General features: G+C 42.0%; 1 protein-coding gene across 2 annotated transcripts in view; it reads right to left on the bottom strand.

Annotated features, from left to right (window-relative positions):
- The window catches only part of MGAT5 (alpha-1,6-mannosylglycoprotein 6-beta-N-acetylglucosaminyltransferase), a 319,813-nt gene that overhangs the window by 162,880 nt on the left and 130,510 nt on the right, over positions 1-26,423 (bottom strand). For both annotated transcript variants that reach the window (XM_081052606.1, XM_081052607.1), the window contains exon 5: positions 18,347-18,511. In XM_081052606.1, the coding sequence (XP_080908732.1) occupies positions 18,347-18,511 (165 nt within the window). The remainder of the gene's footprint in view (positions 1-18,346; positions 18,512-26,423) is intronic.

Below are 26,423 nucleotides of genomic sequence, written 5' to 3'. Positions count from 1 at the left end.
AGTGATACTTTCAGTCCCCTGGGCAGGACACTAAAAGATTCATCTCTGAGGAAACTAACCAGAGAGAGAAAAGACTGAAACAGACATCTGGGGTCCTCTAATGTCATCACTGGTTTCCTGTAAGGTGTCCCAGCAACTGTCAATACTCATCGCATGGCCAACCACAGTGTTCTAGATAGCTTCCCCCTCAAGTGCAAACAACACTCAGAGCTTACCAGATACTTGAGAAAACATTTTAACATTAAAAAAAAAAGAAAAAAACATAACAAAACAAACGAACTCAAATGGAGAAGGAAAGAAAACGAAGAAAAACTCACAGAAAGTAGAGACGAAGCAGAAAACAAAATATGATTTAATGCTTTTTAAAAATCTTAATAACTATCTGACATAAATCTATTAATTCATGAAACCAGAACAAGTCAGGATTTTTTTTTTTTTGAGGAACTGAGAGAACAAGAAATTTTAGAAATGAAGACTAAAATAGAAGAATCGACATATATGGTAGAGGGGCTAGATATAGAGCAGGGGAAATCTTCCAGAAAATAGAGCAAAAAGATGAACAGACAGATAATAAGAAAGAAAAGTTAGGTGCGAGGAGAGGGAAATCAATCACTTAAGTGCAAATTCCATATAATGCTCTAGAAGAAAAAGTAGGAAGCTCTCCGGAAAGAAGGACTATCAAATAAATAGTTCAACAAAACTTTCCGGACAAGAAAGACATAAATATCCCAATGGAAAGAGTTCACTGAAGGGTCAGAATCAGGATGAAACACGGTGTGCACCAGCACAAGAAATGTCAAGACACAGGGCAGAAAGCAAACCCCACGAACTTCCAGAGGGACCACAGGTCACATCCAGGAAAGAGAATGCAACCGGACTTCTCAAAAATAACACTGAAAATTATGGGACAAAGGAAAAAGATCTTTACATGTTTAAGAAAAATAATTTTCAAACCTAGAATTTTACATTCAACTAATTTATCCTTCAAGTGTGAAGGTAAAATAAAGATATTTTCCCACATTCAAGAAATTTCAAAAAATTTCTCCCCACGTACCCTCTCTGTCTCTCAGAAAACTACTAGAAGATGAGTTCTACCTGGATGAGGTAATAAACCAACAAAGAGGAAGAGATGGAATCCAGGACATAGATGACCCATTACAAGAGAGGAGGAAAGGGTCTTCCAAGGTGTTCGACAGAGGCAGCCTCAGACAACAACAGAACAGCAGGCCCAGAAAGCAACCAGGCCAGACTGCAGCAGGAAGACAGGAGGCTCCAGAAAGGATGCTGCTCAGTAAAACTATGTCCGAGAGACTATCTGATCTGCTGGCCATATAGAGGGATTCTGACAGAAAGATTAGGGCTGAATTTTGGTGAGGGCAAGTATTTTTGTCTGTTTTGCTCACTGATAGAGTCCCAATGCCCTGAAAGTAATTTGTAAATATTTAACTAAAACTAAGCAAATAGAGAAAGTAAATTATTAACTCTAAGAGCAAAGAGATGTGTCAGAAAGGCAACCGAGTATCATACGTAATTTTACTAGATGGCTAAGCAGTGCCTTTATAGAGCAAGTCCTGACCACTGATTTAACTTAAAAAAAAAAAAAAAATCAGTATATTAGGATTCTGGAGGACGGAGACAGGATGTGTGTGCAGGAGGGATTCATAGTGATGGTGGTATTATTCTGTGTCAGAAAGCTCAATTCCCATCTTCCATTAACAGAGAATCGGTAGGTAATGTTGAAAATTGCAAGATAAGGAAAAGTAGCTTAAACATATTAATGAGAAATATGAAGATATATATTGAAAGAAATAACTAAAAGAGTTAAAAGTATTTGCATTTGAGAAATATAAACGGGGGTGAGGGGATAAAGTAGGACAAGGCAGAGGACTGGTTTTGTTATAATCCTTGTATTATTTGACTTGAAATTATGTACATGTCCTAATTTGATAAAAATGAAAAATAAACTTAAAAAATGCTTATACTTGAAGCCTAGCCAATCTATATCTAAGGAACTCTCCCAAAAGAAAAATCAGAGGTGCAAAGATTCATGTTTACTGAAATGATCTTTATAATATAAAAAAGGGGGGGATTGAAAATAGGGATATAGTGAATGAAGAACATGTTATGTAGTTATTTAAATACATATACAGAGAGTGCCCCCCAAAATGTACACACATTTTTAAAAAAGAAAAAAACTGTATTAAAATTGTAATACTCAGTATATACTGGTAACAAAAGATGAATGCAAGTCACATTTGACTTCTGCAATTACAAGAGGTGCTCAAGGTGGTTACTATCAGTGCCCAGACACTTCTGATCACGGCAAACTACTGCTTGAGCAATGGTCACCAAAGTGTCCACTTGTATACATTTTTGGCACCCCCGGTATAAAGCTTTTGAAGAATAATAAAGACATGAGATAATGCTCTCTTAAAAATCAGAATTTAAAAATTATACAGACTACAATTATTATTTTTATGCATTACATGCACAGAAGGAAGACGAGAAAGAAATAACCATTATGTTGACAGTCATGTGGTCTAGACAATAGGATTACAGGTCATTTTTATTCCTTATTTATTCTTTTCTGCTCTTTCCAAATTTCCTGCAATGAATTTACATCACATTGTCAAGCATTTTTTAAAGTGTTTTCAAGTTTTAGAGCAGAAAAAAAGGAAACTTGGAATACAATTCTTGATATTTCTCTAGAGAAAAATTACCTCATTTGAAATATTTAATGGTTTAGAAGAAAAACCAAAGGGAAATCAATATACCATGGCAAAAAAGACGGGGGAAGAAATTTAAAAACACAAAATAAAGTATGCTTGGCTCTTGAAACATGTACAGTCACACCCGAGACACCAAAAAGGCCTTTTTAGATTAGCTTACATTCTTGAGCTTTAAATTAGTCTCACCTTTTAAAAACACCCCATGTGCAGGTGGTCTTTTGGCTTAATGTTCAATGAAATTCTACTGTCCCAGCTGTGGGCAGCTTCTTTGAACATACTTAGATTTGAGCCAACCAGGATCTGAATTCTAGCTCAGGCTTCCGCCAACTTGACTAGATATTACAGTATCTCCCCCCCCCCCCGACACCCCTTTTTCTATTAAATGGGATCATTATTTTGCAGGTTAGCTCTGAAGAAAGAACAAGTCAACAAGTACTTTAAAACGGTAATTTGTGCCCCAGAAATAGTAATTCATAAAAAAAAAAAAATAGTGGCTATTTTTTGGTTCTATTTTTATAAATAGCCCTCAAATCTAATCTGGTTAGCCACATTCTCTAATAGAAACTGTGTACTCATCCCTTGTGGGACACTCTCCCATACTCACCCGCGTGCCATGTGCTGGGTTTGAGAAGGTGAAAGGCGACACTGACTTCAAAGAGCGACAAAGCAGTGACTAACTCACTGTGCCAAATTTTTACTTCAGCCTTTATCAAGAAAGTGGCATTTTCAAAAGAACTTCATTGAAATTGCAAAGGATTTGTGAATTCTCTTTTTTTACAAATAACAAATGAAGGTTCAAGAGATATAAGAGCTGTGTAGCAGTGAAATAACAGAAAGCTATACCATTGGAAAGTAAATAAATCAGAGCCTTATCAGTGAGACTGGCATTTACCAAGGTCACTGTGTGATACCCACACAAAGCATATCTAGGAGATATTTTCATCGCAATTTCTGACAGTGCTTTTAATATTTTAATAGTACCTTCAGTGACTCTGCTTTTAGCTTCGTTTGCCAAAATCTGTAGGATGGCAAAGCATAAGTATGATGTACATTTGAAGGACAGGGAAGCTTTGCACTATTATTAAGGGACTGTTGAGAAAACCAGAGATGGACAAATGTTTCCTCCATACTTAAATGTGATAGGGGTGATGAGATTATGAAAAGAATAAGGTTTCCATTCATTTCTGGCAAAAATGATTATTTTGAGAAGATTACTTAACAGATGACTTAAGAGTACTTAAACTACCAACTAAACCAACATTATCCACAACTCCCTCTCTCCCCTTTTTTAAAAGGGCACTAGACCAGGAATGAGGGAATAGAGGGAAAGGTGAAATGTCCTCTGACGTGACATCTTGACTTTGGTCCTTTAATGACATCCTTGTGAATAAGATGGGCCAGTGACAGACTAACTAGTGGTATGTGTACTTGGTTGAGCAATTATACTAAAAGCATGTCAATCAATGGACCCAAGTCAACCTGAAAGCAAAGTGCAAATACTGATGGCCCATCGGGGAGAAAAAAACAACAATAACTAATAAGTCAGTGGAAAACAAAAACCTTAAAGAGTCAATACAATATTTAAATATTTAGAAAATACGCAAAATAATACTGAATAAGAATGAAGATAAAAACCCATAGTCTGGGACTATAAATAAAGTATGAATTATAGAGGAGCGAGAGAGCAGTGGGATTAGGGTGACCACTAGGTTTAACAGCAAGAGGTCAGTCCATAAGGAAAAGACTGGAAGGTCTAGCCCGAGTCAGAGCCGCAGCACGACGTGGCTGCTGTGCCTTTGAGCTCAATGAAGCAGCCCAGTGTGCAGGGTAGGAGCGGAAGGCCCCTCTTTTCCTCCAAGAGGTGTACTACTCGGTTTCTGGAGGAATGAATGCAGTTCTAGCGTCCCACCATAAGTATAGTCTTGAGAAACTGGAGCACGCTCAGAGGAAAGTTTCCAGAGAGGCAAGGGGTCAAGACACTCCACCAGAAGTAGACGGGTACCGGATGTCAGGATGGTGAGAACGTGCTATGTGAATAGGAAGACTCTGCAGACCGACCCAACTCTCCAAAGATCAGGAGTTGCTCTAGAAAGTGAATCCAAGATCAGAAAGTGAAAATACCATACTAGCCCTGCCCCACACCCCGATGGTTATCGTTTACAGTCTTCGCATCCCAGACATCACACAGAGAGATCCCAGTGGCCAGTGCTTCCTGCACTCCAGGGAGCACTATTCATTAAGATCAAGGGTCAGCAAACTTTTTGTAAAGAGCCAGATAACAAATGGGCATGACCGTATTCTAAAACTTTATTTACAAAAACAGGCAGTGGGCCAGACTTGGTCAGTGGGCTGCTGCTCGCCTCCGATTTAGACCATGATGTGAACGTGGTCCATAGAAGTTGTGTAAGATCTAGCAACTGTTCAGCTAAGTCTGGAAGATCATTCACCAAGGATTTCAGAAAAGTTACAGTCTCTCAATTTGGGAGAAAGGTTAGAACCATCCAAACCTCTTCCACTGTTAAAAGTCTATTAAAGTTTGGCTATAAAAGAAGAAACAAAAACTGAAGGATCTCACGGTAAGCTGACAGCAGGGGGCCTAGCACTCAGACCTTCTGGGTCCTGGTCCTACAATCCTTCACCGTAACTCGCGGTTCTTAGACTGGTATCCCTCAATGTGAGGCCAGCTCACACTCTAAAACACTCTACAGGCCAGCCAATCACCTTCCAGTCACACGCCTCTTAGAGACCTGCCTACACTGATGCCCATTTCTTCAAATCCCTGACATCCCAGAGAGAATCCAGAGGCCAGGGAGAATGTGTGAGTCTCCCCTTTGGAAGCTAAGAACAAAGCAGGCAGAGACTACTTTGAATCCATCTATAGAAAGGAATCTTGTAGAGACTGAGGTGAGGCCAGACCTTCACGCCATGACTCTGTGTCCAAGATTTTATCCTTTTTTTCCCTACTTCCTGTTTTTGTTTTTGTTTTTTTAAAGTTCATTGGAGTGACAATTGTTAGCATAGTTACATAGATTTCAGGTGTACAATTCTGTAATACATCATCTATATATCACATTGTTTATTCACCACCCAGAATCAGTTCTCCTTCCATCACCATATATTTGATCCCCTTTATCTTCATCTACCACTCCCTTCCCCCCTTACACTCTGGTCAAGATTTTATCTTGAGCCAAGGAGAGCAGAGGACTGAAACAGTGAACACATCTGGATCTTGGACCCAGGATGTCTTACTGATCCAAGCAGCATCTTTCAGGAAGCATTAAACTAAAAGTCAGAACACAATGTTGGTCAAACCTCACAAACACCATGTTGGACCAATGACACCGTCACTGTGGCTTTCTGAAAACTCAACGCCACACATTAACACTCCCAAACCTGAGAACAGTTTCTGTAAAAACAAACCCTACATTTCTCAACAATGGTTTTAAGTCTGAATAGAGTCAGGCAAATACAGACAAGAAGTTGATCTCCACAAACTCTGCACCCACTTCATGACCAAAAGCCCAAACCCAAAATGTATGATCCTTCTGTAAAAGCTTACATTATATTATTTGGCAAATGAATGCAACTTGCCCCACTCTGGTGCCTCTAACACAATTTTTGAAGCTTGTGAGCCTTTGGTTAAGATGTCTATGGGACAGTCATGCATTGAGCCTTTTAAAACCACTCGCTGAAATCTCATTTTGATCATTTACAATAATGGACCATGTTTCCAAGCACTTCCTGTGTGCCAGCCTTTCACATGCACTGTCTCCTGTGGCCTCCTAGTATCCCAGAGAGCTAGCTTTTCTGTAGTACAGATGAGGGGACTGAGACTTGACTCTCTAAATGGCTTGGCCAAAGTCGCACCGCCGGTGCAACTCAGATTCAAACTCCAGCAGCCTGAGCATGGGGCTACTGCAAAGAGAGGTATCATCGTATGCTGACCCCCTCATTCACCCAGCAACACCTGACCATGGTCCCAATACTGCTCACTCAAATATCGGTAGCAAACCAGCAGAGGCGTAAATACCAAATGGTACAGCCTGATAGTCAATGGTCTCTTTCTGGGTTTCAATAAGCTACCTTCTGCAACAAGATTAAAAGGGCACAACAGAGTCTTGTGTGCAGACCCAGGAAGAATGTGCCTGTGATCCCTCTGGGTGTAACCTTCCTTGGGGCTTCCTCTGTCACTCATTTGGGTCTCTGCTCAGTGTCACTTTTTCAGAAAGGTTTTCCCTCATAACTGGCCCATCCGGAAACAGTCTCCTCTTCCCTGCTGTCTCCCCACACTTCTTTATTATTCTCAATAGCACTTTATAACCACCGGGCATACTATATATTTGTACATTTGTTGATTATGTGCCTTCTCTGCTGGAATGCATTCTCGATAAAAGAAGAGACTTGATTTTGCTCATCCCTCAATCTGCAGGGCCTCGAAAGTGCCTGGCACAGAGCAGACGCTTACAGTATCTGTTAGGAATAAATCCCCTCAATCAATCACTGGGTGACAGAATAACACCTGCTTTGCAGTATCGTCTTTTTGCTTAGCTGTAATTTCCAAATTTCTAAGCAGTAGAATTGTACCCGTTTTTATAATACAGAAGAGAGGTTTTGTTTATAAAGACTTTCCTTTGGAAAATACTACCCTACTATTACATAAACTCAAGGATAGAATTATGGCTGCTTTTGGTCACTGGTAGCTCGGAGGCATGAAAAGCATGGCTAAATTAATCCCCTGGCGCCCATGGATGATGGATCAGCACGCCCACCCCATGGACACACACTCATCATGGGCTTTTCTGGCCAACTCAGCTGCTACTGACGGCCCTCGGCCTTCAGGAAGCGACCGTTCTCCCCCACATGGCACAGCCATGGGCCAACAGCCACCCTTTTAATCCTCTCAGCATTCCTGGAAGTACAGGGACGGCAGTCTCTCTTCATTGCCATGTTACTTTGTCTCACAGGGGCCAGAACTGTAAGGCGAGAATAAGAGCTCATAACCATCCCCTAAAGGACACCCATGTACCTCCCCTGAGTTGGGATCAAGAGAGCCATGGAAGAGAAATTACTGGAACTTCAGCCAAGTAGTCCATTGTATTTCGATGTCAGATACCATCAGAGTCAGCTTTTACTAATCTTCTATTTGCCCCAACCTCATGCACCCTGAAATAAAGTCTTCAATATTTACTCTGTTCTTCTGTTACTCTTGCTATAACTTGAACTGCTCATATTAACCATATTTAATGAAAGCAATTACTGAGTAAGTTCTATTAGCATAAAGTTTAGACAGGTTAATAACTGTCTTCCCTGGAGAGCTGAGCTCTACAGCACAGGAATTCCCTTCCCTACTCTGAGGGAGAAGGTATAGTGAGGGGTCAGGCTCACTTTCCAGATTGCTTCAGGTGGCTGTGACAAGGGCTATCTGACTTCTACTGCGCAATAGAACTTCCTTCTGCTCCAATTCCTATAAGGGCATTCCTACCCTTATCCCCAGATGGCTATTGAGTGTAAAAGGCATTCCCAAGGCCAAAAGGTCAGGCAAAACCAACAGGTCATCTTGGACTCGAGTTGAATGAACTTCTAGGTTGAGGGTCAAGAACGGTAGGGTGAGCGTTGCCAATAATCTCTTCCATGTAGGGACGCGGTAATCCCTACGTTCACAACAGGAGCCCTAGCTTCTTATCCGGCTGCATTTGCACTGCCTGACACAAGGCCTGGCACCATCCAGGCAGTGTTGATTGTATGAAAGACCTATCAGTGCTTCCGCGTTGTATTTGTTATACTTCTAACAAAGTATGAATCACAAAGGGCAGGGTCTTTAGGTGAGTGTGTGTCAGACGCCTGCGAGGTGTTCAGTATGCATCAGCTCACGGCATCCTCACCGGCACATGAAGAAAGCGTTGCCATCATCAAGGCCTGCGATGGTAAGTGAAACACCAACAGCGGGGAAATCAGGGCCAGGGGTTCTGCTCAAGGTTGTCTGATGTCAGAGACCAGTCCAGCCTATGAGTGTCGAGTGGCTTGGAGAAATCCCCTTTCCTAGATCCAGTTTTCTCTATAACATACAGCATTATGACTGGGTAGTTTATATACTCATCAAGCACTGACCATCTGCTACATGCCTGGCTCACAGGTTAGACCCAGAGTTGGGTCCTTAAGAAGCGCATGTCCCAGTGTCCAAAAACTTACTGAGCTCTGGCCTGAGTGGTTTTTGTGCCTGGCCTTGAGTGATTTCCATGTATTAATTCACAGTCCTCAAAGGAATACCATCGGACACATACTTTATCCCCATTTGTAGATGAGAAAACTGGGTTTATCTAAGGATACACGACTATGAGGTGGCAGAGCTGGGATTTGAACCCACGTGGTCAGGGTCTAGAGTTTGTCTCTGAATGAACCACAATCCTATGGCCGCTGTTTAACAGGGGGAAACATTAGCACAGACCCTTCATTTGATGTTCAACTGTGGCTCTTCCCTAATGACTGTTTCAAGAACCCGCCTCCACGGGCACTAACGTAAAGAGAAAGTTCCTACTGTAAATGCTGACTCAAAAGTCGCACTAACATGAAACATCAAGACAGCTTAAAACCAACTGATGGTGTAGCTGGCCAACTCTGACAAGCAAATCGAAATGTCAGCCCCAGACACATCGTCCCTCTGCCGGCTCTTCAGGTCCTTAGCTTGTCCCAAACGCTTCAGGTCCTTAGCTTGACAGCAATGAACTTGGGAGCTGTGACCATGCATGTGAGACTTGAACGTCCAGGCAAAGGAAGGACAGAGAAAGAAGACTGCAACGAAGGTTAGTTCTGCTGCTCCGAACTGAGGGGCACTCCAAACCCTCTTAATTATAGTATCTAATTGGATACCTCTTTTCTTCATTTTTAAACTCAACAAAGAATATCGGACCACCTTCACTCATATGCTTTCTTTCTTCTTTTTCTGAGATTCAATGAGAAGGGAAAAACAAAAACTAGCACCTGATTTTCATGTAGGTCACCTAATTTTAGAAGCTATGGATACGCAAAGTCAAAAAGCACAGCTTAAAAATAAAATCCCTCAAAACCCCACAAACCTAAAACCCTTTCCAACAACACAGACAGATAAGATTCCCCTGCCCCCATGAGAACAGCCTTAATTATAACATTTTTCTGAAATTTTAAATCTCGGGCTCTAGAATGAGTCTACTGAAATATGTGTCAATAGAAACAGGTAAAAGACAACATGGCAAAGAAAAGGGAACGTCTGCAAGAAAGCATATGCTCTGCTGTAGCTCTGGAACATCTACTGAGTTAATGCCATATGTAAGCGGATAGCACAACTGTATACACATATCTCATTAAGCCAAATGAGAGCAAGTGGGATCTGCCGTCTTCTGATTAAAACAAACAAGTCTGATCTCAGTATGTCCTGCCTCCCCTCCACAGAACACCCCTGTAGAGACGTCTTTTCACACCCAACAGTAAATTCTTCCCAAGTTCTCCAGGTCAGTTTCACAGTGTTCTTCCCACTATCTCCCTTCAAACGGCTGGGGAGGAGCTGCATTCCCCATAGGGACACACACTCTCACTTTGTGAGGTGAAAAGGCTGTGTATTCCTTGAAGGGTCAGTAATTAGCCCGAAGGTATTAAGAGTGGTGGGTGTCCAGCCTCTTCTGTGCAAAAAACTATTCATTCAGAGCAACCTCTGATATAGCGCAGCTGATTAGAATTGTTTTTTAATCTTAACTTACATTTTTATAATTAGCCACCAAGAAATTACAAAAGAAATGATCTTATGACGGATCGGTTTTCAGAAAGCCTTGTACAGCACAAGCATTTCTCCTTTAAACAGTATAGCAGTCAAACGCCAAAGCAGGCCAATGGCAGACGTGCCGATGTAGGACGGAGTGTGGCCATCACCCTCACGGTAACAGCTGGCTCCAGGACAGTGGCTGACCAGGAGCGTGTTTAGAAGAGCGAGGAGTACACTCAGCTGGATGAACACTTACTGAGAACCTGCAATTTACCAGGCTCCCAGTGAGGTACTGGGTTTAAAAGGCATTTTCCTTTTAAAAATAGGATATTTTGCCTTTGAGGAGCTTACAGCCTACTATGGAGGCAGGCAAAGCATGGCAAGTTCCTTGGATGCACAGAGCATTCGTGGGAACACAAAGCAAGGCCACCAGTACCAGGGGAAATAGTGTTTCAGATTCGTTTTGAAAAAGACAATAGGAGCTAGCCAGAAAAACAAAGGGCATTCCAGGTTGCAGACAAAAACACATACATGTATAAGGGCATGAACAGAACGCTGTGGGCTAGGCTGGTTCCTAGCAGGGCTGAAACACACTCTGCCACAGCAGCATTTCAAAGGGGGCAGAAAGGTTAGCACCCCAGAAGCTTTGCCCTCTGAGCCCTCAAGGAAAGAAAAGTTAAGAGTCAGGCTTAGGATGACTTTGGGAATCCAAACCATAACGTGACAAGGGTCTCTAACAGTCATACGTATTTAATCTGCTTGCTCAGAATCTCCTTAGGGACCCTCCCCCATCACGAAATCCCAGGGGTAACCTAAGTGATCCATGCCCAGGCAGTTAGCATGGCACTATGACTGGATCATGGATAGGCACACATCCCAAGCCAACCTGATCAGAACCCACCCCAAGAGTGCTGCCAGAAAACTAGATGCTCCCGGGACCATTTCCGCCACCACGGTGCAGAGACTGAGTGTTAAGAATGAAGCCGATGAAGAAGGCAGTACAGTTTCCGTGTTTGAATCCAGCAGTGCTGCGCCCAGCGTCAGCTTTTGAACTTTCCAGTTGTTACATGAGTCCCAACTACTGTTTAAGGTAATATGCAGTAGACGTTTTACCTCTTGCAACCAAGTGGTTAGACAAACACATGATTTCCTGCTAAGCCTCTAAGTATTGATAATAAAGGTCTCGGAGTAGTGACAAAAAAAGATCAATTTGGGAATTTCTTCAAGTTTAAAGCACTCGAATGCAATAATATATACATATGTTCTAATTTATAAGTCACTATACATATACTAGTTATTAACTTTTTCACTGTCAGTGGCAATATTCTAATAACTAGTATTGCGATCTTCATTCTTATATTAATCAGCGTTTCAACATGTAGCTTTTAAGCTTTTTTAATGCTCATTAATACTGACTTTGTACCAGGCATGTTTCTCATTTGATCACGTACTCATTGACTCTTCATAACAACCCCATGAAATGGTACTACTATTATCTCTCTGGTTTTGCAGATGAAAAAAACCCATAGAAAGGTTCAGAAATGTGCCCACGGTCACACAGATATGAAGTGGTGGAGCCAGGATTTGACCCAGGGCAGCCTGGTTGCACAAATGTGACCTTTCATTGTCCCTCATCTCCTGAGCACTAGGAGCCAACCTTCCAACTGCCTTTAAACTGTTACTGCAAACCACAGGGCTTGCAGCAAAGCATTCACACTCCCTAAATCCACATAAACACGCGGCTACTGTCTTTGCACAATCCTGCTTCTTTTCTGGCTTGTTTCCTCGATAAATGCGTCACCCAGTCGTCCTTGAAACTCTGTCCCTGAGAATCATTAAGACAGCTCCTTCCTCGCCCTCTCCCATGGTCCACCAGCTCCACCCTGACATGGGTCTCACACACATGTCCAGTTTCAGGCTTTGAACTACCTGAGTCAGCTAAACCCTCTCACCGGGCTTCCACTATGACCCACTTCAAAATGGCCATTAACTTATTACTCTGAAAATACAGGTCTCATCTACTCACCCTCACTGCCAATAGAACAAAATAGAAATTCCTTCGTTTTATATGGAAAACTCTTCACAAATACCCCAACCTACCTTTCCAGACTCATCTGTTATATTTCTCTAAATATGCTGTGTAGGGTATGCCATGCTGTAAAGTAGATCTTTGGGGACCTGTCTTGTTTTCCTAAACTTATTTCATTTACTCTTTTCATGTCTTGATAATTACATACTTTGCTTAAAATAATAAAATGAAATTTCTTCTAAAACATTCTAATTTAAATCCTCTCTCTCAGACTACTTTGCCATTGTTATTCTGAAATTAGTGGCTCTTTCATGAAAATAATTACCTCCTATATAAGTAGGCGTAAAATACAGATTGCCAAAATTTTACTGATTTGGGTCCAGGAAAGGAGTTTCTTAAGGTCAGGATCCCAAAATAGTCTTCTCGGAGTTTATAAAATCTCTTACTTAGAGGTCTCGAAGATCAGTTTCAAAGCTAAGAGGGCGGGGGTGGGGGTGGGGGGGGAGGCTTGGGGACTTGGGCACAGTCTTGCTGGGAAGAGGGAAGGAGACTTTAGGTCTCAGCTGGCCAATCAAGAAATTTCAACGTCTCAGTCATCTCTCTGCCCTAATCGTAAGTGGTAATACCAGATTCCAATAAAACCTTGTAGATCAGGGTTTCTCAACGATAGTACAATTGAGATTTGGGGCCAGATAATTCTCTGTTGTGGGGCTGACCTGTGCATTGTAGGGTGTTTAGCAGCATCCCTCGCCTCCATCTACCAGATGTCAATAGTACCTCTTCAGCTGGCACAACCCAAAATGTCTCCAATCATTGCCAAGTGTCACCCGGGCAAGGGTGGAGTGGGGGATAGCACCGTCTTTGCTTGAGAGTCAGTGCTATAAATACATAGGCCCAAAGGTCGGCATCACTTCTCCGGAACTGTATTTTTTTTCCTCTTCCTCCTCCTGCCCTCCTCCTCCATCATAAACAACTAAATGCCCTTGACCACGCAAAGAGAAAACTATACCAATAATGACATACATTTTTCTGTGAAGGTACCAAAAGAATTGTTTCTGACAAGTAGCCACATATTTATTGCTGCCCTTGCAAAGAATGAAACAGAAAGTGATAGGTAACTAGGAGGAACACATTTGTTTCTTGCTCCAACTAAAAAGAGAAGTCTCTGCAGTTTCATCTCTCCCGTCTCCCCACAGCTTCGGCGGGGCCTGTGTCTGGCCAATACCTGACCCCGGGAAAGCTACCTGCTGAGTCACTGGTGGGGGGGGGGTAGGACACTTCAGGTGCTACTGCAACAGAACTGGTACATTGGTACACAAGCAATGAAACAGCACAGGTGCAACTTAATTTCAAGGTTCATTATCAGCACAAAGGGGGGGAAACTGCAGTTCCCAATGCAAACCCTGGAACTCAGCAGGGACATTTTTCAATTTTCAAATAGTAAGAACAATAAGTATGGTTCTTTTTATTGAGAACGGTATCTAAGTTCAAATACACTACACTTCAAACCCAACTACTAGAATATGATGCATGTTGCAACTGCTGTTTGGGCAACGCAGGACCGCCTAATGTTCAATTTGGACCAAATATCAGAAAACAGCCACTTGAATTGTGCCTGCACCTTTAATTTTGTGACTATGTTTCCCAATTGGCCTTGCAATTGTAAGCAGTCATAACACAAAGGGGATGCTAGGTTTACGTGTTGCCTTTGAGCGAACCCCCAGTGATGGCTGGTTATCCAGCTGATGCTGTAAGACAACAACTGGTTTTTGAAGAGTATAAATGCATGGGAGTGAGCACCCCTGTGCACGTGCCCGCACTCTCCTTTCCCCTTCCCTGTGCAGTACAGAGGTGTGCAAACATTACAATCTAGAGTTGAAAGCAGTACGTGCTACGAAGCCTCCATTGCCCAGAATCACGTACGGGAAGCTCAGCCATGACTGACAAAACCAGAGTCCTGCTGCACAGGTGGGGCCTGCTGAGGGCTTAAAAAGGGAAATGAGATACCAAGTCCCACTTCCAAGCAAATCCCCATAAGTGGAAAGGAAGTTAAGAGAAACTATAAGAAGAAACCCCTTTCAGAAGTAAAGCCAAATGCTCTCCTCCATAATTCAATCCATGAGGGCAGGATTTATAGAGTACCTTCTACAGGTCGGCTCGGAACAAGACACTACGGGCAAAACAAAGATAAAAGCAGATGTTTTCCATTCTCAGAAGGTAAGCATTTCATTACACTCATCCCTGCTTTTCACCTTGCCCCCACATTAGTACATGGCAAAGAACCATCGACTCAATCCTGTTCACTCCACAAATCTGGACAAAAGCAGAAATGGTCTAGCTGAAAAAAACTGAAGTATTGTTCTGAAAGTAGGTAATTTTGACAAAGGCGCACTCAGGTCCTGTCAGAGTAGTAAACCTGGAGAAATGGTGATTGGTTGAAAGGTGGGGATTTTTTAAAAATCTGTTTTTTCCTTTCTTTGATTCACCTTCCTCTTCAGTAAGATAAACAGAGCTCAAAAATGCAGTTCAATATGATTCTTCATTTTAATAAAGTTCGTTTCCACCTAAATTTCCCTAGGGGAACATTCACTTTCACATAAGAAAAAGAGCCCAAGAGTGATAAATTTGGAAAGAAAAGTCATTTTGGGTAAAAGTCACATAGAACACGGCTAAACAGAGAAAGGAAAGAGGACACACACACACACACACACACACACACACAAATGTCCCTAAAAAGAAAATAAATTTAGGAAGCCCTTCTTCAACTGCTGTGGTACCCAATTGAGAGGCAGTTTACAGCCAACCAGAAGATATATCAGCAAGCAATAAGACACATCAGTAAGCAATCAGAAACATCATGAGCAGTACGACACCAGAGTAAGCAGTAAAGACACACCAGGGAGAGCATTTCTGAGCAATTACCACATGTCTTAATGCAGAAAGGGAGAAAGAAAAACTTCACTCCACTAGGATTGGAATCCAATCAAAATGAACTCGCTCACGGCTCCAGAGCCATTCCTGCTATGGCAAGAGCGGTGTGAGACCAGCAGCACGGCCACTGATCAGAAAGGGACACAAAAGCAATGAAGAGTTGACAGTGAACCAGGACTACAAACTTACGTTCTTGTCCTTCTTGCTGGCATCCTAATCTATAGACATGACAAATACAAAACATATGTTGGCTCTTCGAAAAGGTGTAAAGGACCCTCCAACCTCTGCGGGAAATAAAAGAGGTTGCCTTTACTCTTTATTTCATATTTACATCCATTGTGGCCAACACAATATCTAGGGAAGGGACACATATGCACCCACGCACACAGAGGGAGGAGCTTTTGTTTTGTTTTGTTTTGTTTTAATACACAGGTCAACCAAAGAAAAAGACCCTCAAACATTAAAAAAAGAACACAACAAACAACTTCCTTATTAAAAAGGTTATTAAATTTCCCAGGAAAACCGTCAGCTCTCTAGGAACCTCTAAGAAAACGATAGCACATTTTCCCAGACTCATCCATTTGCAATAATTTACAAATGAAAGCAAGAAAGACAGAACGAACATAATCTCTTCTGTATATGGCTCTAGGAGGTCTTACACTGAGCTTAGGGGATTCCGGTACCCAAGCTCCCCATCTCCCAAATAATTAACTCAGTAAAACCTGTGAGACCACTTACTTCTCAGGGATGCTGAGAAGATTAAGTAAAAGCATGTGCCTCCAAGAGTCAGGAACAGTAACTGGTGTTACCAAATGATTGCTAAACGTTAGTTTCCACACCTTCCTGCCAAGTTTCTTTCTGGGTCACAATCAAATTCTAGTCTGTATCTTCTCCAAGAGGCCCTTACGCTGCAATCCTGCCTACCTCAACCTTTACCTTCCTGAGAGGAGCCTTCCATACTCACCCCCACTTACAGTAACCACAGTTTGTTATTTTACATATATGTTTTATTCTTCTAATTTGCCAGTAAAAATCTTGAATACATGAAGTCTCTCTCTCTCTCTCTCACACACGCGCACACACACGAAAGATACAAAAAAGTGAGAATGAGGTTAATTATTAAAGGCATAATTCTAAATTTTCTCCCATTTCCCCAAAAGAGAAAAAAAAAATACTTTGGATCTTTAAGTATTAGTAAAAACACAGGACCCGTGGCATATGTAAAGGAGCTGCACTCAGAGCCAATGGTGCAGAGAATGTACTCAAGAGATATTTAACTGAGTAAGCTGGCTCCATACACAGGGTTGGGATCTCATTTGAAAGAAGTTGCCTCCAACTCCCTCCCATGTCATTCCTAGAGGTCTACCCAAGATTCTGTACCCTGGGCCTTGGAGTACAGAGGTGAAAGTCTCCCTGAGGAGCATGGCTCACAAACAGGACAGCCAGAAGCAGCAGCAAGACGTATCAGGGAAGAGAATGACAGCAGACATATTTACACAGTTCCTACAGGACAGAGGCAGTGGGAGGCAGCAAAGTTATAAGCAGAGTGCCCCACCCACCTCCAGAACTACGAGAATGCAGAACTGCCATGAAATCAGATAGGACTTTTCAAGTGTTTCGTATTGGGGACAGGGGTGGAGGAGTGGAGACTGGAGAGGCCTGGGTTCTGTTTATTAATAAGCGCTCAACACAGTGGGAGGTTTTCTTATCTAATTACAGAAGCTGTTGGAAACTGCAGGCGAGGCAGGATTTATGGCCTAGATGACACTGCCTCTGTGTTGTAATTAAAAGTTATTTGTAATACCTTTGTTTGGTTAGATACTTTGGATTTTTAGAAATATATTCTGCAATTTAAAACTTGCTAAAGGGCAAAGAACATAACACACAGGTAATACAGCAAACTTACATAAGGTGAAAACAATTAAATGTTTTGACAATGGAGGTGGGAAAGGAATCTCTCCTAATTAAGTCTGTGAATTTCTCCAAGAAAGGAGGCGAGAGAAAACAGCCAGCAAAGTGTACTAAACTAGAATTTTAAAAATTTCAAAAGTAACCTACGTACATATTTTATCCATTAACTGGAGTCTGGATACCACCTACCAGGGGCACTGAATGAGTATTCACAAGGATTCACCCAAAGTACCTAACCCTAATCCTCTAGCTCTTTGCTTTGCCCTGGGTCCCTAGGAAACCACAGTGGTCTGCCAAACAAGAGCAAGACCTGGCTCAACCACAAAGACCCAGAGGCCGACCCAAGGGCAGTGTGATGGGGGGTCCAAAGGGAGCTGTGGGCAATACATATTGTATATGATTGGGGCTTTTTTAAAATCTCTTCTTTCATGCAAGATTCCAGTTTGAAGAAGGGACCAGGCAAAATGAATCCCAGTGGGAACTGCGCAGTGGCCTCCATGAGTGGCTACAGAGTCAACCCAAGATCAGGCAGGGGCCATTTATTTCCTAAGTGCCATTTCCAGAATTTATATTTCTGCAATATACATGTAGGAGACATTGTCTGCAATGGTGGCTCTTCTTTAACAATAGGGAGGAGAGAATCTATTATATGTAATAGACTTTTGAAATTGTCTGATGAAAATGGAGAAGAAGTAACTCTAACTGGCATGAGCTTCCGAGGTAATCTCTCTATTTCATTTACCCGTGCTATGAGTCCTCTCGTTAAAAGTGAATTCCAGGAGCTCATTAGGTGAAATGTGTCACAGAAACCACCAGTTATCACACATCATGAGACTGTAACAGCATTTTAACATGTTCTTCAAAACTAAATTAAAAGTGTAGCTTTACAGAGGCCATACCAAGTTTATGGGATTTAGCTTATAACACTAGCAACCACTGCGCTTCTTTATTCTTTTCCCAGTTCAAATCAGGGGTCAGCTCCACCACATCAGGACACAGAATCTCCCTTCTTACCTGCCACATTAATTTTCTCAAGTGCTACCAAGCTGGGAACGGCTGTCGTAGAGTTGGTCGAGTTGGTTCCTGTGCCATTGATTACAAGATTGTCCACCTTCGATTCTAACTTGCCAATGCGCTGCAAAATATTATCCAACAACACGGCAAGAGTTTTCTTCAAATCTGTAAAAGACAATGTAGATAGTTTAAAAATTCTTTGGCCACTGTGTATTTGTTCAATGCACATGCTCTCTCTTTCTCTGAGATTAGGAATAACAAGTGGTACAGTCCAAAAAGTACTGCCCCAAGACCTGTCCTAACAAACTATCTTAAAAGATGACAGGGGCCATCTTCAAGTGGCCCAGAAAGTACAAAACAAATTGGTCTGTTCTGGGATGCAAGTTGGGCAATTAATGACATAAAAGTATTTTTAGCTACTAGGCTGATAGAGAAAACTCCATGTTACTTAGCATCCTACAAAGCACTCTATTAAATTCCTCCTCTTATAATGTGACCGTTACTGACGCACAGAATCATAACCCCAAAGCATAGCAAAGTCCTGAAGTAGCTTCGGGATCGAGTTCATCGTTATTTTTAGTGCCGTGAACTCGAGTATGTCCCAAGTTTTTTTTGCCAAGTCTTTATTTCTGTTGATTACATATAGTAATAATAAAAGCTACAGTTCAGGTTTCCAAGCATGCTAGATAACCCAGGTAACTATAATCAGATTTAGAAAAATACTTCAAGACTGAAGTTATTCATTTGTTCAAAAAATATTTATCAAACAACTGCTATGTGCCAGGCACTGCTCTAAATGCTGGGGTATTCTCTCATGGTACTTACATTTAAGAGTTGGGTTCCCTTTCTTACATATCTGTCAGTTATACCGTGTTTTCCCGAAAATAAGACCTAGCCAGACCATCAACTCTAATGAGTCTTTTGGAGCAAAAATTAATATAAGACCTGGTATTATATTCTATTATACCTGGTATTTTATTATACCTGGTATTCTCCTCTACTCTACTCTATTCTACCTTGTCTTATATTAAAATAAGACCCAGTCTTATATTAATTTTTGCTCCAAAAGATGCATTAGAGCTGATGGTCTGGCTAGGTCTTATTTTGGGGGAAACATGGTAGTAGTACACTTCCTTCTGGACAAATAATAGTCATATCTTTATTTGTACATAAGCATTTACTAAGTTTGTATACAAGGTATTCCATATGCACACACAGAGATGAACTTAGCCCTTCTCCTCTGGAAATTCACAATCAAAGAAAGATAGACTGACTTGTACATATGGGAAAGGCAGAAGGACAGTATGATAGCCATCCATGGGAACAGAATCCAGACTCATTTATGAACTGAATTGGGAAAGAGCCATGGGAACAGCACACAATGTAGTATAGTAGCAGGATGTAGTCAATTCCTAAAGTGAGACAAATGGGAAGTTGCCACCTTCCATTGTGCTTGGAACAGAGCAAACGTGCTCTGAGCAGGAACTGTGATCTGACCAGGAAGGAAACACACATCTACCGTGCTTCCCCAAAAATAAGACCTAGCCGGACAATCAGCTCTAATGCATCTTTTGGAGCAAAAATTAATGTAAGAGCCGGTCTTATTTTAATATAAGACAAGGTATAATATAATACAATATAAGACCGGGTATAATATAGTAAAATATAATATAATACCAGGTCTTATATTAATTTTTGCTCCAAAAGACGCATTAAAGCTGATGGTCCGGCTAGGCCTTATTTTCGGGGAAACACGGTAGTTAATTCACCCACCTCAGAGTACAGCCGACTAACTTTGGCTAAGATAATACCCAAGCTGCCCTATTCTGCCGGGTCAAAATGGAAACTCATCAGAACAGAAATGTGGGTATGTAATAACATGGAAGTTTGTGTTCTCAGTTGTTGACACACAACATCACTGGAACTGACTAAAAACTATAAATAGAAACAGAACCCACATCCTTAGCCTGAAAGTCTGGCTTGATGTGCTTGGGATCATTTCATCATTCCCCAAACATCAGACTTCTTCACAATGTTAAGATCTGTAGCAATTTGTTCACTCATTAATTCTAACAAGTATCTGACCAGGCCTATGTTTTGCTCTTCAGTGTATATCTCACCTACAGGCAGGCAGACAAGCTGGCCACAACATAAGAGCAAAAGGGTCAAAAATATGATTATAACAAAGAAGGGTAGAAGGAAGCTAACATTTCCTGAATGCCTATCATGTGCCACACACGTATAGAAGAAACCATATGTTATTCCCACATTCTCCGTGAGGTAGATATGACTTCATTTTACAGATGAGGAAACTGAGGTTCATAGACATGAAGTGACGTGTTCATGGTTACACAGATAATAAGTCAGAATGGGCAGTTGACTCAGGTCTGCCTAATTCCCTGATGCTTCACTGGGACCAGGCAAAAGTCAAGAGCCAAGGTAGAAAACCTCAGTGTCTTTCATCCATACATTGGCGTTAGGGTCCCAGACTTTGGAGCCAAAATTCCTGGGTTTGAGTCCTCATTCTCCATTCCTGTTTCCTTATCTGTAAAAGGGTGATAATAATAGGTCTGCCTCTTTGGGATAGTTATGAGGGTCTAATGAGTTAACATTTATAAAATGTTTTAAACACTGCTTGGCACATAGTAGGCAATAATACATACCTATCAGCTAAATACACACACACACACACACACACACACACACACACACCGTCCTCTGGAATATGTTCCCATCCTTCCAAAAGAAATCACCCCCTGGGTAATGCAAAGCTTTATCCCTTTATCCAGAGTCATGAGATCACTCTCTGCCGAGGGCGGCAGTCCCACGGTCGGCATGACTCAGTCTGTCCCTGGTACATCATTAGCTGGCATGACAGCGGGAGTCAGCGCCCAGCTTTGCTCTTACACTGGATCATTGACTGGTTCTCTAGAGTTCTGAAAATTGCCAGAGGCCAGCCACACAGATGGGGGGCCACGTTGCCATTGAGAGTTGGCTCTATTCAGTAGAGAAACCACTCCTCAGACAAAGGATATCAATCTCCCCCATCTCCAGCCTCTTTACCTGGAGCCTATATTACCAGCAGGCGGTCTCTGTGTAAAAATGCCATTTAACTATTACTCACTAGTTAGTCAGACACAGAAGCCTGGCTGTGTTTGGGTTAACTCAGGGTTCTTCAGTTTCAATTCTATTGACACGTTGGGCCAGATGATTCTTTGTTGTAGGGGGTTATCCTGTGCATTGTGGGGTGTTTGGCAGCATTCTTGGCCTCTAGCCACTACATGATGGTAGCAATACCCCTACTGTGACAACTAAAAATGTCTGCAGACATTGCCAAAGTCCCTTGGTGGGGAACACAATTTCCCCCATTTGAGAACCACTGACTTAGGCATGTTCTCTCCACCCCTGGCTTCCCAAATTCTCCCTCTGTGGAGAGATAAGGCAGAACTCAGACAGAAGGGTTATGGGACAGAAGTGCAAGAAGCCACTCACTGAACTTGCATTACGTGTGACTTCCATTCACTGAGCCACTGGAGGCATTGCTACAAATAGATGCCATTCGACTTCAAGGGCTGGTAACCTTTTGCAACAATGTCAAAAGGCAACAGGACTACTGGACAGAATCCCCAACCCACAGTTATTGGTGGAGCACACCTTAGAATATTCTTCCTCATTTCTGAAAATACAGTGCACCAATAAGTGTGACCTATCTCTTGCTGACCCTACCTAGCTGAGATTTGTGACTCTCACATGGTACAACAGACTTCATGAGGAGGAGGAAGGATACTGACATTCGCCATCACAGCTGTCATCCAATACCCTTACTGACAACGGCTACCAGTCTGTCATCACCATTCTGAGCTCTTTCTATGTGTCAGCTACCATCCTCAGCGCTTCTCACGGATTAACTCATCTGACCCTGCCAAGAAAGGAAGTATGCTGAACTTACTGTTGTTGCCACTCTCATTTTACAGACGAGCACAGGGAGGTTAAGAAATGTGTTCCAGGTGATTGCAGACCAGGGTCCATACCCGCAGGCTGGTCCCAGAACTGACGGCCCCTATCGACCATGCTACATTGCCTCTAAAGAACCATCATGGACCGGCCGGCCGGCAAGCGTGTCTCACCTACTGCTTTTGAACACACTTACCAGGGATGAACCTCTGGGCAGCTGCCATGTTAAATCATATCCCAACCACCCTCAACACCTGCTGATGCCACTGTTCTGGAAGCAAGTCCGACGCGAAAAATAATTAAAAATCTGCCTTTCCATCCCTTCTGCCTTAAAATGAAAATGGTACTCTCTAGGCAGTCACCGAGGTAGGCATTTTCTTCTTTCCAGATATGAAAGAAAAACGTTCATTTTCAACTCAAGCAGCTATTGGGAGTCACTATTTCAAGACAGTCCAAGACAAGATGAAAGACACTTGATGACAAGACTATCTACACATCCTTACCAACCGTCCCAGAGTACATTCCAGTACTCAGCTTGTGTTACGTAAGTGAATGAACCAACAAAGAAACGAACTGCAGTCTTCCCACCTATAAGGCTACATAAAGTATACCTTTCTGGGGGATGAAATTATGTCTCACCTTTGTATTTTAGTTGAACTTAAAACACTAAGGGTTTTATTGCAATTTTAAACTAATACCGGAGTATTTTTGTTTCTCTTTTAGTCTTAATGATAACCCATTTATCATTAAAAAGACTATATACTCAAGAATACTTTCTATAGAGTTTAATAAACAAATCAGGGTGAAAATATTCCTCAAAATTCTCATATAATATTTGTTAATACTTATCACTGTTTTACAGTAATTATAACAGTAAAAGGTGTCCTCAGCAGGATTACAATTTTCAATTACTAACAATCTTTTAAAATCGTGTTTGTGCTTCAAAGCCTTAGCAATAAAAATTTAATCCCAACATTACTACCACAATTCAGTGTTCCTAAAACTTAACTGTACACAATAAAGATGAGATCAAAGTAGTTGAAAACATTTCAAAAGTCCCTCTGGGGATAGTAAGCTTTGGTTTCCATCATGCTAGAAGTTCTCTGATAAAGGGTGAGATCAACAAAATCTCACAAGTGCTCTAAAAGCGTCTGCCAGTTTTTCCTTCCAGGAATCCACGACGTCAGTGGGTAAGAAGGGTTGAAAGATGCTGTCACATCCTAGAGCAAGCCAGCCAAGTGGATACACAGCCAGCTATACTTTCCTTCATAGCTGGAGTCTATACTTTCCTTCACAGATGGGATCTGAGGAGAAAAAGGGGTTCTGCTGGTGGAAAAAGGTTTATGGGCCTATCAAGTAAAGCTGTGACACTAGGGAGTGAACCCTGATTGCCGAGATCATCAAGTCAATCAGTATTCGAGGGATTATGGACAAGGTTGTGTTTGGGGCCTATGCTGTCCCCACCCCACTCCCCTGGGACATGTTTCTAAGGCAGTAGTAGTCCAGCCTGCTGTCCCTCAGGCTCACCTGCAGAGTCTGAGTTCCCAAGCCCCATCCTCAAGGCACTCAGGGCGAACCTGCAGAAGCCACACGTCAAGGATTCCCGGCATAGCCATGGTTGAGAATTACTCGTATGTTTAAGGTGCAGCCGCCACAATTCACTGGCACAAAACCAACTGTGCAACAAGCAAGGATTACCATCTGAACTGCCAGAAATCATCTACATTGGTGCTTGGTCCTAATGCAAATCTCTCTTCACCGTGGCCACCCCAAGAGGCAGAGTGTGAACAACAGCGCTGGCTTTGTGGCTCCAAAGAAACCAGTTAATGAGAAAGGAAGGTGCTAATGAAAAAAGAATTAACCCCCACCTCTCATTCCCATCGACCGCCAGGAATGTCAAGTTTCATCAGTTATACATTTTTAAACTAATTTTAAAGTGACCTTTCCACAGAAAGATAATACAGTTATAGTAATGATCAAAACACACTCCATTCATTACGTACAAGGACATTCAAAGCAGAGTTATAAAAGAGAACAGTGTTACTTATTATAGGTAAGAACTGGAAACTTCCCAAATACCCAACAAAAAGGTTAAATTACATTAGGTCCCTTCCTTCGTAAGATGAAATAAATGGCTAGATTGGAAACTCAGGGAGGGCAGAGAGCAGGTCTCGTCATCCGTGTTTATCGCCACCAGCTGTTAACGTTAGGAAGTACATAAATATTAATTGAATGGATGATGAAAAAGGAAAAGGTATAGGCATGAGGAAACACAGCAAGATGAATTTAAAAAGCTGTATATAAAATAAAACATTTTTTTGAAAACGAACGTACACACACATCTATCCATCTGCATTTTAGAAAACGACTGGAAGGAAATAAAAATTTATCTGGATTTGAGGATAAGAAGTGTGTGTGTGTGTGTGTGTGTGTATTCGTTTCAGGTGCACAAAACAATGTAATAGTTACACATTTACACCCCTCACAAAGTGATAACCCCTCCCCCAATCTACTACCCCTCTGACATTGTATATAGCTGTTACAATTCCACTGACTATTCCCTAGGCTGTACTCCACATCCCATGAATACACACACACACACACACACACACACACACACACACACACACACGGGAGGTGCCATAAAAATGTATACAAGTAGACACTTTGATCACTGTTGCTCAAGCAGTAGTTCGCTATAATCAGAAGTGTCTGGATGCTGATGGCAACCACTTTGAGCACCTCCTGTAACAGCAGAAGTCAAACGTGACTTGCATTTATCTTTTGCTATCAGTATACAAATATATTGACTATTACAATTTTAATATAGTTTCCCTTTCTTAAAATGTGTGTACATTTTTTGGCACCCTCTGTATATATTTAATTATAGTCGACATTCCATATTATTCAGCTTCAGGTGTACAGCACAGTGGTCAGGCATCTACACCGTCCATGAAGAGGTCTCCCTAAGGAGTATTTTATTTTTTGTCTTTATTTGTAAGGCTACAAAGATGCATGTGGTATCATTTTGCCTTCATGTGTTTTATTGGCAGTATCTTTTGTCTTGTGTTGGACTGCCTTGAAAAAGTGATTCAACGAGCTGCTTAAGTTATGAGCTTTTTTTCCTTTCATATTGAAAGAAAACATGCCTATCCAGGTGACTGCCTGGTGAGTCCAGAGCTTTTGATAGCCTTATATTCCATATGCTCTCAATTTTATATAAGCATTCACATTACTCTCACAATCACAGAGGCATTAAATGCTATTTAAAAATGCATATGGTCCAGTGACTTCTACTCTCAGAACTCAAAGAAACTGGCCACAAGTGCCCTGATGTCAGATAAGATGATATGCACCCCAGAAACATCGCAGCCACTGACTCTCACTACTTTGATCTCGTTTGAATTCTTAAAGGCACCCACAGTGGGTAACTCACCTGGACCTGGCACCTACACTCACATGAGCCCTTCCCCTGCAGCTGTCACAAAGGGCCAAACCAGGTCACGACAGGGAGCTGAATGATCGTCACAAAGTGACAGAGGAGCTCCGATGCGCCTCACTGACAAAAACGCTCTCTCCTCGGATAGAGTACGGATTTAAGCTCTGACTCCCAACATGTGCCTAGCAGTGAATGCTGTTCCTGAGCTGCTTCAGGGGCTGTCACCAGTATTTAAAGGAAATTTCTCGGCAGCAACATCTGAAAAAAAGAGCATATCTGAGCCTGTTCATAATATCAAGTGCTTTATGGAATCTGTAAGTATCCAGAATGGAGTTCCTGGGCTGTTCTCTGAATTTTTCCAACACCTAGCCAGCTGCACGGACTAGGAGTCAGGCCTTGGTATAGAAGAGAAGAGGACTCAGGCTCTGAGAGGTCAAGCCCCTTGTCACCCCACGTCCTCAACCTGACTCCAGGACGTCTTCCCTGTTAGGAGAGGGCAGCCTGGCACACACTACTCCCAGCTCAATGCCCATACCAGTAATCGTCCCCCTAACATGCCCCCTTCAGGGACCAAACGAGCTCTCAGCTTATCTCCCAGCCCAGAAGAAAACCTTCTCTTTGGAACAGAGCAATGACCATCACGTGTTTCTAAAAAGCCAAAGTCACTCTGTGGAGCTAACACAC

This window comes from Rhinolophus hipposideros (genome assembly GCF_964194185.1).
Source record: "Rhinolophus hipposideros genome assembly, chromosome: 6".
In the NCBI taxonomy this organism is placed as follows: Eukaryota; Metazoa; Chordata; class Mammalia; order Chiroptera; family Rhinolophidae; genus Rhinolophus; species Rhinolophus hipposideros.
The sequence above is the reverse complement of the archived record's forward strand: the minus strand, read 5'-3'. Positions and strand labels throughout refer to the sequence as shown.